The 14,996-nt window shown below is 37.6% G+C and overlaps 1 protein-coding gene across 1 annotated transcript; it reads left to right on the top strand.

Annotated features, from left to right (window-relative positions):
- Positions 1-28: 28 nt before the first annotated feature.
- On the top strand, positions 29-933 carry LOC109812939 (inositol polyphosphate multikinase beta). The gene has a single exon (XM_020377007.3). The coding sequence runs from the start codon at positions 88-90 to the stop codon at positions 889-891; it is 804 nt and encodes a 267-aa protein (XP_020232596.2). The 5' UTR covers positions 29-87; the 3' UTR covers positions 892-933.
- The last annotated feature ends 14,063 nt before the right edge of the window (positions 934-14,996 follow it).

Here is a 14,996-nt window from a genome sequence, read left to right as displayed (position 1 = left end):
CATTAGCCATTAGGCATTGAAGGATAACGTTTTAGGTTTTTGTGTTTGTCATAGATTTGAAATCCTCTTATTGTGGGTTGGGCAAAAATGCTGAAGGTACCGGAGCACCAGGTGGCGGGGCACAAGGCCAAGGACGGAGTGATGGGCCCTCTGGTGGATGACACGGGAAGATTCTACAAGCCTCTCCAAAACGACGACCGCGGCTCCAGGGAGCTGTCGTTTTACTCCTCTCTCTCGTCCCAGTCCCACCCAAGCATCCCCCTGCCCTTCTTCCCCGCCTTCCACGGCACCAAAGTGGTGGAGGCCTCCGACGGCTCCGGCCCCCACCCCCACCTGGTCCTGGAGGACCTCCTCCGCGGCTACGCCAAACCCTCCGTCATGGACGTGAAGATCGGCTCCCGCACCTGGCACCTCGGAGACTCCGAGGACTACATCGCTAAGTGCCTGGCGAAGGACCGAGAGTCCTCCACCATTCCCCTTGCCTTCAGAATCTCCGGCGTCAAGGACGCCCTCTCCGCCTGGGAGCCCCCCCGCAAGTCCCTCCAGAGCCTCTCCGCCGACGGCGCCCTTTTCATTCTCAGCAAGTTCGTCTCCTCCAACGCCTCCGATCCCGACTGCGCCTTCGCCTCCGAGGTTTACGCCGCCGTTCTCGAACGCCTCCTCGAGCTCAAAGCCTGGTTCGAGGTTCAGACGCTTTACCACTTCTATTCCTGCTCTCTTCTCCTTCTCTACGACAAGGGCGATGGGAAAAGGAAAGTGCTCGTCAAACTCGTTGATTTTGCCCACGTGGTGCCTGGGAACGGTGCCATCGACCACAACTTCTTGGGTGGCCTTTCTTCCTTCATCAAGTTCCTCAAGGATATACTGGCACAACCCACTATTCATCAATGACTCTCTTTTTTTCACTTCCAAATTCTACAAATAATGTCTTTCCTAAATCTCAACACTTCACTTATGTATTAATAATGTCTTTCCCTTTTTCCTGCTAATTACTTAAACCAACCTTTATGCCATCAAGCTCTACTGTTAATGTCTTTACAAACTTTCTGTTATGTTCTTTATAAATTTGTTTTCAACGTGGCTGCAGATTTGTTTTCTAATCCATCATGTGGGACTTTATCTTTTCTTTACTTTTTGTCTGACATAGCAAAAGCATTTGAAGCCCGCCCTTGAGAATCACAAGGGCTTAAATTCTATTACCTTACTCATTTTATGCTTCTGCTTGAACTAGTTCAATACTAAAGGAATTTCAATGATTTTCACACAAAATCAGGTGTGCTAAATGTGATTATGTAAGAATTTTGAACTTAAGTGTTACTCGAAATGTTACTGAATTCAACTGATGCAACTAGCAAAAATATATGTTGTATTACAGTGATCACAATGAGATTAGGTTTGTGTTTCGTTACAAGTACCAAATCCATATGCGTAATTTAAGAGGTTACTGCTGCAGCAGCTGAGGATTCGCTTTGAGAAGGTTCTACATATGCCTGGTTTGTCTGTCTGATTTGCAAAACCATCTCAGAGAATCTAAACTCCGGGATCCTTAATTTGACCACTAAAGGCTCTTTCAATTTTTAATTATTGGCTTTTGTTTTGATGACTCTAACTTTCTTCTCCTTCACTAAAAACCGCTTTGCAAAAGAGGTTCTCCAGCATAACAAAGTCCACTTAAGCCATCTCTGATTGATACTTTCTCGGCTTTGTCCAAGTCTCTTGTTATATTATTAAATTAATATAATATTGCCAAATCAAACTTTTATATGTAGAGAGAGAGAAAAGGGGTTTCAAGAGTATGTTTCCGTATATTTATTCTATTTAATTATTCATCTTTTACATTAAATTTTAATAATTTAATTGTTAAATTAAAAAAAATTAATGTATAGATTAAATCTATAAATTTTTAAAATTTTAAAAATTATTTGATATTTTATTTTATTAATTTAAATCAATAAATAATTATAAAAGTATTTTATACATTGGTTTGAATTTATATAACAAAATATCATATAATTTTTAATTTTTAAAAAATTTGCAAACTTAACTAATATATTACGAATTTTTAATTTAATAATTAATTTATTAAAATTTGATATAGAACATTAGTTATTAAGTGAAGTAAGTCTATCAAAGTAGACTTACTCTTAAAATAAATGAATACCTCCTCTCTCTCTCTCTCTCCAAATTTTTAAAAAATTTGAAAGTCATTCGATACTTCATTTCATTAATTCAAATTGACGCATAATCATAAAAACATGTTATCCGTCAATTTGAATTAATGAAACGAAGTATCAAATGATTTTAAATTTTTTTAAAACTTTGCAGATTTAATCTGTGCATTAAAAACTTTAAATTTAACAGTTGGATCATTGAGATTTGATATAAAACATGAGTTACTAAACAAAGTAAATCTAGGTAGACTTACTCCTAGATTAAATAGATCCTTCCTCTATATATATAATTAATAAATTAATAAATATATAAAATAGCAAACAATATTGAAGTAATTCTGTTATAATAATATTTTCATAAAATAATTATAAAAGGAGATGTTTTAACGATAACAAACGAAAAGTTTTTCTAAGAAAATATTTTTTTTATCAAACAAAGTATAAAACGCTAGCTGTAATAAGACGTTCAACCAGACAAAACATATTATCTAATAAACTAGCATTTACTTTATATCATTTATGATGTTTAACAAAGTTGTGTATCTAAATGTTTTCTTAACAGATAGAACCTTAAAAGTTTTCTTGGATTTCACAATCTATTAAAAAGGATCAATGACATGCTTTGCGTCAGAAATAGGACAAAACAAGTCCATGTAATCACATAAAGGGTCAGTTAAAGCTACGTCAAAACTACACAATACTAACAAACATTTTGTTTCATTCGTTTGATACCTAAAAGTTGATAAGTAGTCTCCTTAATAAGATAAGAAGTGACTTTTGGGTGAAATGCATTTAATGTTTCAACGGATACTTCTTTCCTCGAGGAACCGAAGACAAAGATAGACGAAGCAAACTTGTGAGGAATGCTCAAAGTGTTGCAACTGTCATCTTCATTAAGGCTACTATATAAGAAGCTTAACTCTTGGAAAGAAGAAGAGAATGATTTTGTACAAATATTATTCATTCTTCTTATAAAGAAATTTTTTGTACTTCATTAGTTGTATCATGTCTTGTCTGTAAGAGAAGCAACATATGTAAAATCTTAACCAAAGATAATTGTTTGTTATTAGGTTGAACCTGAAAAGGTTTGTCTGTAAAAGAATACTTAATTATTTAAGCCTAAAGAGGTTTGGTGTATAGAGAATACTTAGATAGTTGCTTGAAGAGGCGAGTCAAAGAACAATTAAGATTGAGGTAGAAGTGACTTAAGAAAAGAATACTTATATCTTTCATAAATATAGTAGAACTCAATATAGTTGGATTGAGAACTGGACGTAGTCTTAATGATTGAGACTAACCAATAAAATTGAGTGTTCAATCTTATGATTCCTTGTGAAGCATATCTTCGTGGTTTATGTTACTACTTCTGATGGAATCATGCTTAGGAGGGCAAGAGGTGACACATTGAAGGATCTAAGAGGAATGGGGTAGACATGAAGATTTAGACTAGTTTAGAGCCTAATGGGCCTGGTGGGCTTGGTGGGCCCAAGTTGTCCCTCACATGGGGCACACCTTGAGATTTACATTGCCTTGTATTTGTATTAGTATAGGTTTCATATATTTTGGTCTTGTATTTTGGACCACCTAGAATAGGATTTTTAGGTCATAGACTTAATGGGCTTGTTTTGTGGGCCTTATGGGCCTTGGGTATTTTGGTACCCAATATTGGGCTCATTTTATTTATTTTATTATTTCCTATTATATGTATTTGTTTGACCATTGTATTTAGGCTATTAGAGTAGGAATATTGGAAGAATACTTAATAAGGCAAAGCTAGCTTAGGTTTTATTTAGAATGCATTTTAAGTTGAATTTGGGTCACATGTTTTTAACCAAGGGTGGTTGAACATGTGCACACTCAAATGCATCTTAAACTCATTCTAAATGAAACTTAAATTGCCATGATGCATGGCCATCATATGGCAGCCAAGGAATTTGAATTCAAAAATTTAGAGAATTTTGATCAGATTTTGATTCCACCAAATTCTCTTCTCAAAGTCACCTTTTCACGCCTAGCTTAGAGCCTTGAGAGCTTCTAGTTCTAGTTGCATTTGTGAACAACCCATCGCTCACTTTGCTTTGGTGCTTCCTTCCTCTTTTAATTCTGCAAATATTCTTCTTCTTTGCTGGACTTTGACGTCCAGAATTTGGTTTAAGCAAGGACTCCAAGGCTGGAGCAAAGCCAAGGGAAGATTATCAATCTTATTCACCTAGCTTTAACATCAACTTCACTATTTGAAATAGTACAAGTTCTTTTATAATACTATTCAACCCCCTTTTAGTGTTTGTATTTCTCTCCACAATTTGGTACTCAACCTTTGATGGAAACATGCCTAGGAAGGCAAGAGGTGACATATTGAAGGAGCCAAGAGGAGTTGGCTAGACATGAAGGTTTGGGCCAGTCAGGGCCCAATGGGCCTGATGGCCTGGGAAGGCCCAAGTTGAACTTTTCATGGGCCATATTTTGTTATAGCTAATTTCATATGTTTTGTATACATGATGTTAGTATAGGTATCATATATTTTGGTCTTGTATTTTGGACCACATAGAATAGCATTTTAGGTTTTAGGCTAGTTGGGCCTAGTTTTGGGCTTCATGGGCCTTTGGGCTTTTGGTACCCAATATTGGGCTCATTTTCATTCTTGTAATTTTTCCTTTCCATTGTAATTGTTTGACCAATGTAATTAGGTCATTAGAATAGGAAAATACAAGGAATACTAAAGTATGCTAAGTAGGTTAAACTAGGTTTAATTTGGAAGCCATTTAAGTTACATTTGAGTCACATGTTTTGCACCATTGGTGGCTGAACATGTGACACTCAAATTAACCCTAAATGACTCTCAAATCAGACCTAAATGCACCTTGGTACCTAAATTTTCGGACTTACACATGTGCACCAAAGTTTGAATTCAAATTTCAAATTTGAATTCAAACTTTAGGCGCCAATTTGTGTAGCTTTGGTTTAGGTGCCTATGTGCTTCATTTTCGTGCATACTTAAGTCCTCCCTTCACATTTTTGTATTCAATTTTGAGATTAATAAAATTGGAGAGCTTATTCAGCCCAATTTTCTCTTGAGAGTCACCGAAATTTCTCACATCAAAAGCCTTAGGAGAGTTCATCTTTTCCTTCTCTTTGAAGTGAGGAATCTTTTGCTTCTTAAGCTTGGATGCTTCCATCCAAGGCTTAAGCCTATTCCAACCGAGAATCGTCCTCCATCAAGTGCTCATTTCGTTGGTTTCCATTTCCTTGAAGGAGATCCGTGCATAAGGAGAGCTACGGAGAAGAACAACATTCACTCCTCCTAACCTCTTCCATCATTTTTGGTATCAAGAGCAAGGTCTTCAAGGAGATAAGTTGTTTCACTTTTGAGTCCGTTTCTTTTTGTGTTCTTGTGTTGTTCATTGTGTTCTTCTTGTATTGTTTGAGTTTATTTTCGGATCTATATGTTTTGAATCACATTTTATTCCATAGATCCATTGGTTGATTGTTTTTGAATTTTCTTCCACAATCAACATGTTTAGGACCTATTAGCTTGTGCTTGTTTTGATTTAATTTGAGTCTCTCCATTCTTGTATGTGTCCGTGATTGGACTTCATGCATTTGCATTAGATTTTGGTTTTTAATCTTGTTTTGTCTTAGAGTTTGTGTTTAGTCCTTCTATGTCACAAAATTCCTTGAATAGCATGTTGACCTAATTTTTGTTTTAAGTGCATTGTTCATTATTTTGCTCTCGGTTTGTTTCTTTTTGTGCCTACCTATATGTGCTTTTTCTTTTACCTTATTGTGTTCATAATTTGCTTTTAGTCCTAGCAAGTTTCTTTAGAGTTAGGTTTCCATTGTGTTCTTAAGTTTTCAAATCACTTTCCATTGAAAATCTTATAAAAATTTTTGACTCAAAATTTCAAGTGTAATCCTACTTCTAGTGCACTAATTTTGTGGATTCAAATTTTAAAAAAAAAAAAAAGTGAGTAAGAGGCTGGAAGGCCCGGGCATGCCCCGAGTTCGTGATTCATACACAGAGAGATTAACCGAGGTTGCCCCCTAGAGAGGCATGGTTGACGATTGGTTGAACTACGTTAAGAACGCATTCCCACTTGCTTGAGTGTGGGTGTTTCGACTTCGGAGTGAAACCTTTATGAATTCTTGCTTTCTAAAGGGAATACTCGAGCCACCTTTTGATTCCAACTTAGATAGACATTTCTTATTTTTATATGTCCCTAACTTTTGCATAGGACGTATCCTATCGGGATTTTGATTCTTTTTTCTCCACCCTAATTTTTGCCTAAGACGCCCTTTACGGGTTTTCATCCTAGCGGGTTTTTAGTCATGCAATGCCTTTATTCTTTAATTGGTCTTGTCTTGTAATTCCCTAGAAGCAAGGATTCGTCCATTATTGGTCATTCGTCCTATCCCGGCAATTGCTATTTTCGCATGGGAAAGCCTTCGCGTTAAAATCATCGATTTGAGCGTGTGATGCCCCCAATTACTGATAAGTGTTCCCCGATTTGATGTGTCAAGGTTCGCATTTGATTACAGTAATTTCCATTATCCGGCTAACACGCACAAATTAGATTTCCCTTTTTATTCGTATTTATTATTTACAAGGAAGACGTGTTATCTATATGAAACGTAAAATAGGATGCAAAGACATATGAGAAATTCAACGGATATCATTCTCATTGATTTTTGTTTAGAGAACATTCTTTGCATACTATTACATGTGTCTTCCATTTCTAATGAATGTATACTAATGTACTATCCTAGGAGATGTATGATATTTATTTTTTGCCTAAATTTTATCATGTTTTTAACTAAGAGTTATGATGCATGATTTTTTTGCTATATATATATATATATATTATTTTTTTGAAATAAACTACCCTATATGATGCTTTAGAGTTAGGGTATACAGAAGCGAGTTAAAATTTTTACAATATTTTTTTATTAATATCTACTTGTTTGTAATTCTTATTTATTTGAAATAAATAAACACAAACAAATGCAACACGCATATGCTCAAACAAATGTACACCCGCGAACAGTCACGTTTAAATCCTTGGTCTGTGGTCCCTGCAAGAAAAGTGCATTGTATAGGACGGTTCTAATCTCACTGGTCTTAAGGCCCCCAAGGTGCCCCCATTATAGGGACCCAGTATCTCTGTCGCCGTCACCTGGCAAACTCTAAGGTCTGTTGCAGTATTTCGGGCTAGAGTAACCGGTTATCACCTTGAGTGTGATTTCCGACAAGGCTCGCAGGCTCTAAGGCCAAAACTTGGGTCGGTCGTACGTCAACCACTCCCTATGTTTATTACCCTCATGCCCCCGGGTGTAGGGGGACTGTTGTGTGCAAAGGTTTGTGTACAGTTTTATTCAAACAGATGCAAAATTTAAATAAACAAACAAACAAATATTAAAGCCAAACAAATAAAACAAATAAAGTAAAGGGGAAAAATATTTAAATTATTATTTTTATTTTATTAACTTCATCAATTAAATGGGCCTGACCCTCTTTAAACGTCCCCAGTGGAGTCGCCATCTGTCGCAACCCGAAAATTTCCGATCTTGCGACCTATGGTTTAGACATCCTTTTAAAAGTCTCATTAATTAAGGAATGCCCGGACACCAGACTAATCTTTAATTAATGGTTTTGAAAATAGGTTCATGGAGTCGCCACCAATATTTTACTCAAAATATTGGAAAAAGAAAAGGTTTTTAAAGATCCAATAATGGCCTTGATAACCAGAATTGGGTTCGGGGGTCGGTTACACGTAAGGAAGGTATTAAGGACCCTTACAACGCCCTAAATCGGTACCCTATGATGAAGTTAACGTGATAAAAAATAATAAATTAAATATTAGATCCCCTTTCTTAATAACTATTTACATGTTTGAAATTTAAATTATACGAATGACCCTAAAATATCTACATGATTGCTTTGATTATAATGATATTTATCAGAAATAAGAAACAAAGATAAAAATAAAGGAGAGAGAAGAAGATTGACTGAAATACCTCGTATCAAGCTTTGTTAATGGTGATTCTAGGTGCTTTGTGACGACCTTTTCACACTACAATACCTCACAAACTCTCAAGAAATACAAGAGAGAGAAAAAGAGAGAAGAAGAGAGAAATTTCGAGCTCTAGACGAAATTTTGGAGTCCCCCAAACTGCTGGCCGAGATTCGCTATTTATAGGCATCAGATGTGGGCCGGAACGGCCCGTTCTGGATTCGGAACGGCCCGTTCCGGATCCAAACGTTATGCAGTACATTTGCACCCTAGAACGGCCCGTTCTGAAACCAGAACGGCCCGTTCCAGGGGACCAGAACGGCCCGTTCTGATTTCAGAACGGCTGTTCTGGGGTACAGATTTTAAGCCCCCTTGATTGGTTCGGAACGGCCCGTTCCAACCTATATTTTTTAGGCTTTTTAGAAGCCCAGAACGGCCCGTTCTGACTGAGAACGGCCCGTTCCGGAATTGGGAACGACCCGTTCCGATTTTGGAACGGCCCGTTCCGGGCCACTAAAAAATTGGTTTGAGCCTTCGGGCCCTCTGATGTCCTATCTTGTTATTTGTATGCCCCCCGGACGAAATTGGGTGTCTACAGCTGCCCCTCTTTACTTGTCCTTTGGAATAGCTGTGTTGCTTTTCCAAAGGCAAGTAAAGACGTAGACATTTCGTCCGGGTCTTCTTCCCGTCTCTGTGTTGGTGCTTCTGCGTTGCTTCCCTTGGACAGGTGTATTTGCTCGTATCCTCACCCTTGTGTATGAATCACGAACTCGGGGCATGCCCGGGCCTTCGAGCTTTGTTAAAGGGGCACGTGTAAATTGAAAATTCTATTTTAATGTCATACACTTTTCTACTTCATTTCTCTTCTCCCTTTTATCTACTCTGAGCCTCGTCAACAAACCTTAAATGAACAAGTACATTTGAAATAAGGACGTCATCAGAAACAATGACTTAATACGCAATAAAAAACACATAAAGATTAATCAAATTGGGCATGACTTGTGGATAAAAATTCAAATGAAATCTGCGCAAGGGGCATCCCTCTTTAATGAAGGAATGAAAGATGATCGCAAATGCTGCAAAGACAAAGGCCTGGCAGGAAACCCACTAAGGGGGCTGCGCAAAAATTAGGGCAAGATCCGCTAGGAGACTCACAAACAAAAAGAGTAGCCTAGGCAAAAGGGAGGATCAAAAGAAAATGTCCGCTAGGGAACACATCTCAAGTAACCTAGGCAAAAGTTAGGACAAAGCAGCATCACGAGCTGAAAACCGAAAGGCAGCTCGGGAAGATCATTTAATCAATATGCAATCCCAAGTCATTGCTTAACTTTGAAGGAAATAATAAGTCAACGTGGAAAATGATTTCGTCACTTTGAATGTGCTTGATCATCAGCCTAAACCACTGGCCTACCTCGACCAGCCATTCTTCTAAAATCTTTTTTGAAAAAAATCCTTTCTAACAAAACTTCTGCAAAAAATATATGTAACCTCTTCCTCTATTTCCTCTTGACCTATATGGCATTAAGATAAATTTGAAAGATACACGGAAAATGCACAGTGAATACTCACAGAGGGAAGGTCGAGATGTCCTCAAACAGAGGTTAGAGACGCTTGACCACACATCGACTGGATAGTCAAGGAGCCACTGAAGCTTGGGCTCAAAAGAACATATCCCGACAGTAATCAAGATTGGCATGGATAGAAAGAAATCGTCAACATTAACCTTAACGCGTGCAAGTTAATTTCCCGACAAAAAAATTGAATTGCATATTTAGGAACAAACACATGAGCATAAACTGCATCGCATGCATATGAGTTAGGGGCATATGGAAGGGCGTTACACAAAAAATATAAATAAAAGAATCATTCTTGTCTTGCATTTTCATTGCATCCATGCATCCATGCATTCTACTTGCTATGAGTCTAATGGAGTCATCAGGACGAAGCCCAAGCTAAATAGCCAACCATGAGCCAAGCAGTGGCAAATAGCGACCCCAAGTGATTCTATGTGCCCACTAAGCAAAGGCATATAAACAGTGGAATAGAATAGAATCGACTGAATAAGCAAAACCATAAGCATGAAGAGGCCATCGCGCCCTACTCCTCAACCTAATGAAGGATGATTTAAGAGAATACCAAGACCAGGAATGACTTCCAAACCAAAGCCAGGAGTGGCTTCCAAAATAATACTCATCAATAAAGATTCAACAAATAACATCATGGGACGAGATCCTTCCACCAATGATGAAAACAAAAGATTAAACAAAAAAAAAAAGGCAAGCTTCGTACATGTTGAAAAAGCCGAAGCATTTAGAAAAATAACAGAAAAAGGCAAGCTTCAAACTTGAAAAAGCCGAAGCTAAACAAATATAAAATTTAGAAAAAAAACCTACCACAAGCAGGCGCCTGGAGAGGCATCACAATACTCACATGGCAGGGGCAACACTAGAATCTCTGTCACCCATCAACTCTTTTGCCCACCATCACAGGGGCACCACCTACTAGTAATCCTCGTCTTCATCAGACGTCTGCCCATAGAAAAAAGGGCAATCACGACATCAGCAGGCGGCCTGGAAAGGCCGGCACAATAATACTCACAACATCAGCAAACGGCCTGCAGAGGCTACGAAAATACTACGGCCTGGAGAGGCTACGAAAATACTACGGCCTGGAGAGGCTACGAAAATACTACGGCCTGAAGAAGCTACGAAAATACTATGGCCTGAAGAGGCTACAAAAATACTACGGCCTGAAGAGGCTACGAAAATACTACCACAACAACGAGGGTACCGCCGAGTTCCTCGAAATTGAAACCGGGATGCCGCCGAGCTCCCACCATAGGTTGGTTGAAGCCTTAAAATCAGCCAAGCTTGATCGAGAGCCGCCGTTGAGCCTCTCAAATCAGTGAATGACAATGAGGGTACCGCCGAGTTCTTCAAAGTCAAAATCGGGATTGCCATCAAGCTCCCACCTGTGGGCCGGCTGAAGCCCTAAATATCAGTCCAGCCTGGAGAGGCTGAGCTCATAATATACTCCCTCTTCAACAAGCAACAAATAAAGGCACACATTATCACAAGAGAAACAATGGAGCTTCTACTCGAAGACTGAAGATCAGGTGTACAGTTTATCAACCTTGAGTACGCAATCAATGCTCAACTGCTTTAAAGGGTGAGGATACGAGCAAATACACCTGTCCAAGGGAAGCAACGCAGAAGCACCAACACAGAGACGGGAAGAAGACCCGGACGAAATGTCTACGTCTTTACTTGCCTTTGGAAAAGCAACACAGCTATTCCAAAGGACAAGTAAAGAGGGGCAGCTGTAGACACCCAATTTCGTCCGGGGGGCATACAAATAACAAGATAGGACATCAGAGGGCCCAAAGGCCCAAACCAATTTTTTAGTGCCCCGGAACGGGCCGTTCCCAAGTCCGGAACGGGCCGTTCTAGGCTTCTAAAAAGCCTAAAAAAATATAGGTTGGAACGGGCCGTTCTAGACCAGAACGGGCCGTTCCGAACCAATCAAGGGGGCTTAAAATCTGTACCCCAGAATGGCCGTTCTGAAATCAGAACGGGCCGTTCTGGTTCCCTGGAATGGGCCGTTCTAGTTTCAGAAGGGGCCGTTCTAGGGTGCAAATGTACTGCATAACGTTCGGATCCGGAACGGGCCGTTCCGAATCCAGAACGGGCCGTTCCGGCCCACATCTGATGCCTATAAATAGAGAATCTCGGCCAGCAGTTTGGGGGACTCCAAAATTTCGTCTAGAGCTCGAAATTTCTCTCTTCTTCTCTCTTTTTCTCTCTCTTGTATTTCTTGAGAGTTTGTGAGGTATTGTAGTGTGAAAAGGTCGTCACAAAGCACCTAGAATCACCATTAACAAAGCTTGATACGAGGTATTTCAATCAATCTTCTTCTCTCTCCTTTATTTTTATCTTTGTTTCTTATTTCTGATAAATATCATTATAATCAAAGCAATCTTGTAGATATTTTAGGGTCATTCGTATAATTTAAATTTCAAACATGTAAATAGTTATTAAGAAAGGGGATCTAATATTTAATTTATTATTTTTTATCACGTTAACTTCATCATAGGGTACCGATTTAGGGCGTTGTAAGGGTGCTTAATACCTTCCTTACGCGTAACCGACCCCCGAACCCAATTCTGGTTATCAAGGCCATTATTGGATCTTTAAAAACCTTTTCTTTTTCCAATATTTTGAGTAAAATATTGGTGGCGACTCCATGAACCTATTTTCAAAACCATTAATTAAGGATTAGTCTGGTGTCCGGGCATTCCTTAATTAATGAGACTTTTAAAAGGATGTCTAAACCATAGGTCGCAAGATCGGAAATTTTCGGGTTGCGACAAGCCTAAGGACTTAAAGTTCAAAATAAAATAGTTCAAAAGGAATCCAAACACAAAACTTAAAGACTAGTGCACTAGTTTCTCATTTTCACTTGGATTTTGACCTAACTTGTAGTCTCGGTTTCTATAGCTTGGAATCATAGAAAAATTTGAAACAAAAGGCAAATACCTTCTCTGGAATCTTAATTTGAATTTAGAAAAAGAAAGAATATAAAAAAAATTATATAAAGCAAATTAAAAGGAAAAAGCCGAGAGGTGTACAATCTGAAAAATCCACTTGATTCCTTGTTATTGTTTTGACTACTACTTGTGCTATACTTATCCAATTGTTCTCAATTTTTTTTTGTTTTGTTCATCTACTCTAGTACCTATCTAGGAACCTTCCTAACTGTGTGCTAGCTTTAATTGGAGTCTTAATTTTCAGTTTTACTTGTTGAACTTTTTTGAGTCTTGTCATATACACCTATTACTCTTCACTTTTGATATAAGCTTTTCAAATTGTGCTTTTGTTGCTTGTCTTGTTTTCTTTCATTAAATTCTCTGTGATGGAAGTGGCCTCAAATCCTTGCTTAAGGATCAAGCATTGCTCAACAAAGAGTAGGAAAAGTTTGGACACTAAGACTACAAAATTTTGACCTAATTTAGTGACCTAGCTTTTCCTAAACTTCCTTCACTTGAGTGACCATTCCTTTCACCTTGTGAGGAGCCTCCATTAACCATTTTTTTTGTGTTCATTGTGCAGGTCCAGGAGCATCTTATTTCAAGGATTAGTGGCGGATTAAAACACTTGAACAAGTGTTAGAAAAGTTGATCAACCAATCCGTCACTAATTGGGTCACAAAAGCCGTCATTAATTGTTTTCTAGGCTAGTTTAAATTTTGCAATCTCTTTTGTATTTTTAAACCAATTTGTAAAGCTTGGAGGGAGTATTAAGAAGCTGGTCAGGTATATCTAAACCTTGGTAGCTCAGTCACGTGTAGTACTAGTGGAAGTGGCTTGGAAATTTCATATGTTTCAAGCTTCCACTTAGGGCAAACCGACTAGTTTCTTAATCTTGCTTCCTTTAAGTGTTTGATCTTTAATTTGTTTACTTTTTCTGCCTTGTTTCGACTAGCTTTGTGTAGCATTTAATTGTTCACGTTTTAGATAGCTTCAAAAACAATTGTGAAAAGCATACAACATAAAAATCTTTGTGAAAATTTTTGTGGAATTGAAAATATCACAAGGGAGTTTAGTGATTTCCACTTGAAAAGGCTTGGTTATTAAGTGGCTCTTAGTAGCTCACCTCCCTTGATAGTGCAATTTGTACACTTAGACTTCCAAGTGCTATTTTTTTGTTCCTAGAAAATTACAAAAATATTTTCTTTTTGCATAGCATATAAAAACAAAATTCTTTTGTTTAATCATGAGAAAATATTTCTCAAGTGGTAGTGATTTAAGCTCTCCAAAAAGTTTTTCACATCCTACTCAAAGGCTTAAATCACTAACACCTTGGACAAAGCAAGAAGTGTTAAAAAGAGAAAAAGAAAAACTGGAAAGAAAAGCACGACTTGCAATTTTAGAGGAAAAAATTCACATTCTTAAACAAAAGAAAGAAAAATTTTTAGCAAAAGAAAAATTGAGAAAAACAAGAGAAAAAGAAAGAAAAAAGGCATTGCTTTTAGGGAAGAGTAAGGAGGAAAATAATTCCTCTAAAGGACTTGTGAGTGAAGAGAGTTGTTCTACCACTAAAAATCATTTACAAAATACTCTCTTCATAAATAAAGACCTTAACTCTTACCCTAATCTTATCACTAGTCATGAAGTAGAGATTCAAGAACAAATTATTCTAAAGAAAAATGAATCTCAACTTCAAGATGCAGTGAAGAAGGAGTGGACTACATTTAGTTCCACTTCTTGTGCTTCTTCCTTGGAGGTGCCCAAGGAAGAAAGCCTTCCCCTCTTTAGGACTCCTTCTACCTTAGTTGTTCTAATAAAACACCCAATTTTCAGTTTACATTGTTTAGTAGATACAACTTGTAATAATTTATATTCTATATTTGATCTTATGGGGAGTTCTTACTCTTTTGAACTTAATACGTTTCCTTCCCTACAAGACAAATATAGCTTATATGATTGTGAGTATCTAGTAAACAATCAAATCCAAAATTGTTTAGGGCGTTTTCTAGTGGTATTTTCTTTATATTATAGGAAAAGCCTAGGTTACCATTTAGGGTACTTTAGGCAAGATGTTGTAATTTTTAAGAAGCATTCTTTTCATTGTCTTAGTCATAGTGTCATTACATTTTTAGGATTTCATTCTAGGTTGTACTTAGAAGAGGATCCAATTTCTACTTTTAGGGAGTCTAATTTTGATAGTTTATTTTTTCTTAGGCTAGATATAAGGACTCCTCTTAGGATCCATAATCCATTTTCTCATCATAAACATGTCACCTCTTATACATGGTTTGT

This window comes from Cajanus cajan, chromosome 8, assembly GCF_000230855.2.
Source record: "Cajanus cajan strain Asha chromosome 8, NIPB_CcT2T_4, whole genome shotgun sequence".
NCBI classification, from domain to species: domain Eukaryota; kingdom Viridiplantae; phylum Streptophyta; class Magnoliopsida; order Fabales; family Fabaceae; genus Cajanus; species Cajanus cajan.
This window is presented reverse-complemented; position numbering and strand designations above follow the sequence as displayed.

What these genes read in the sequence shown, in the direction of transcription:
- LOC109812939 (XM_020377007.3), top strand. Translation starts at nt 88, where the DNA reads ATGCTGAAGGTACCGGAGCACCAGGTGGCGGGGCACAAGGCCAAGGAC.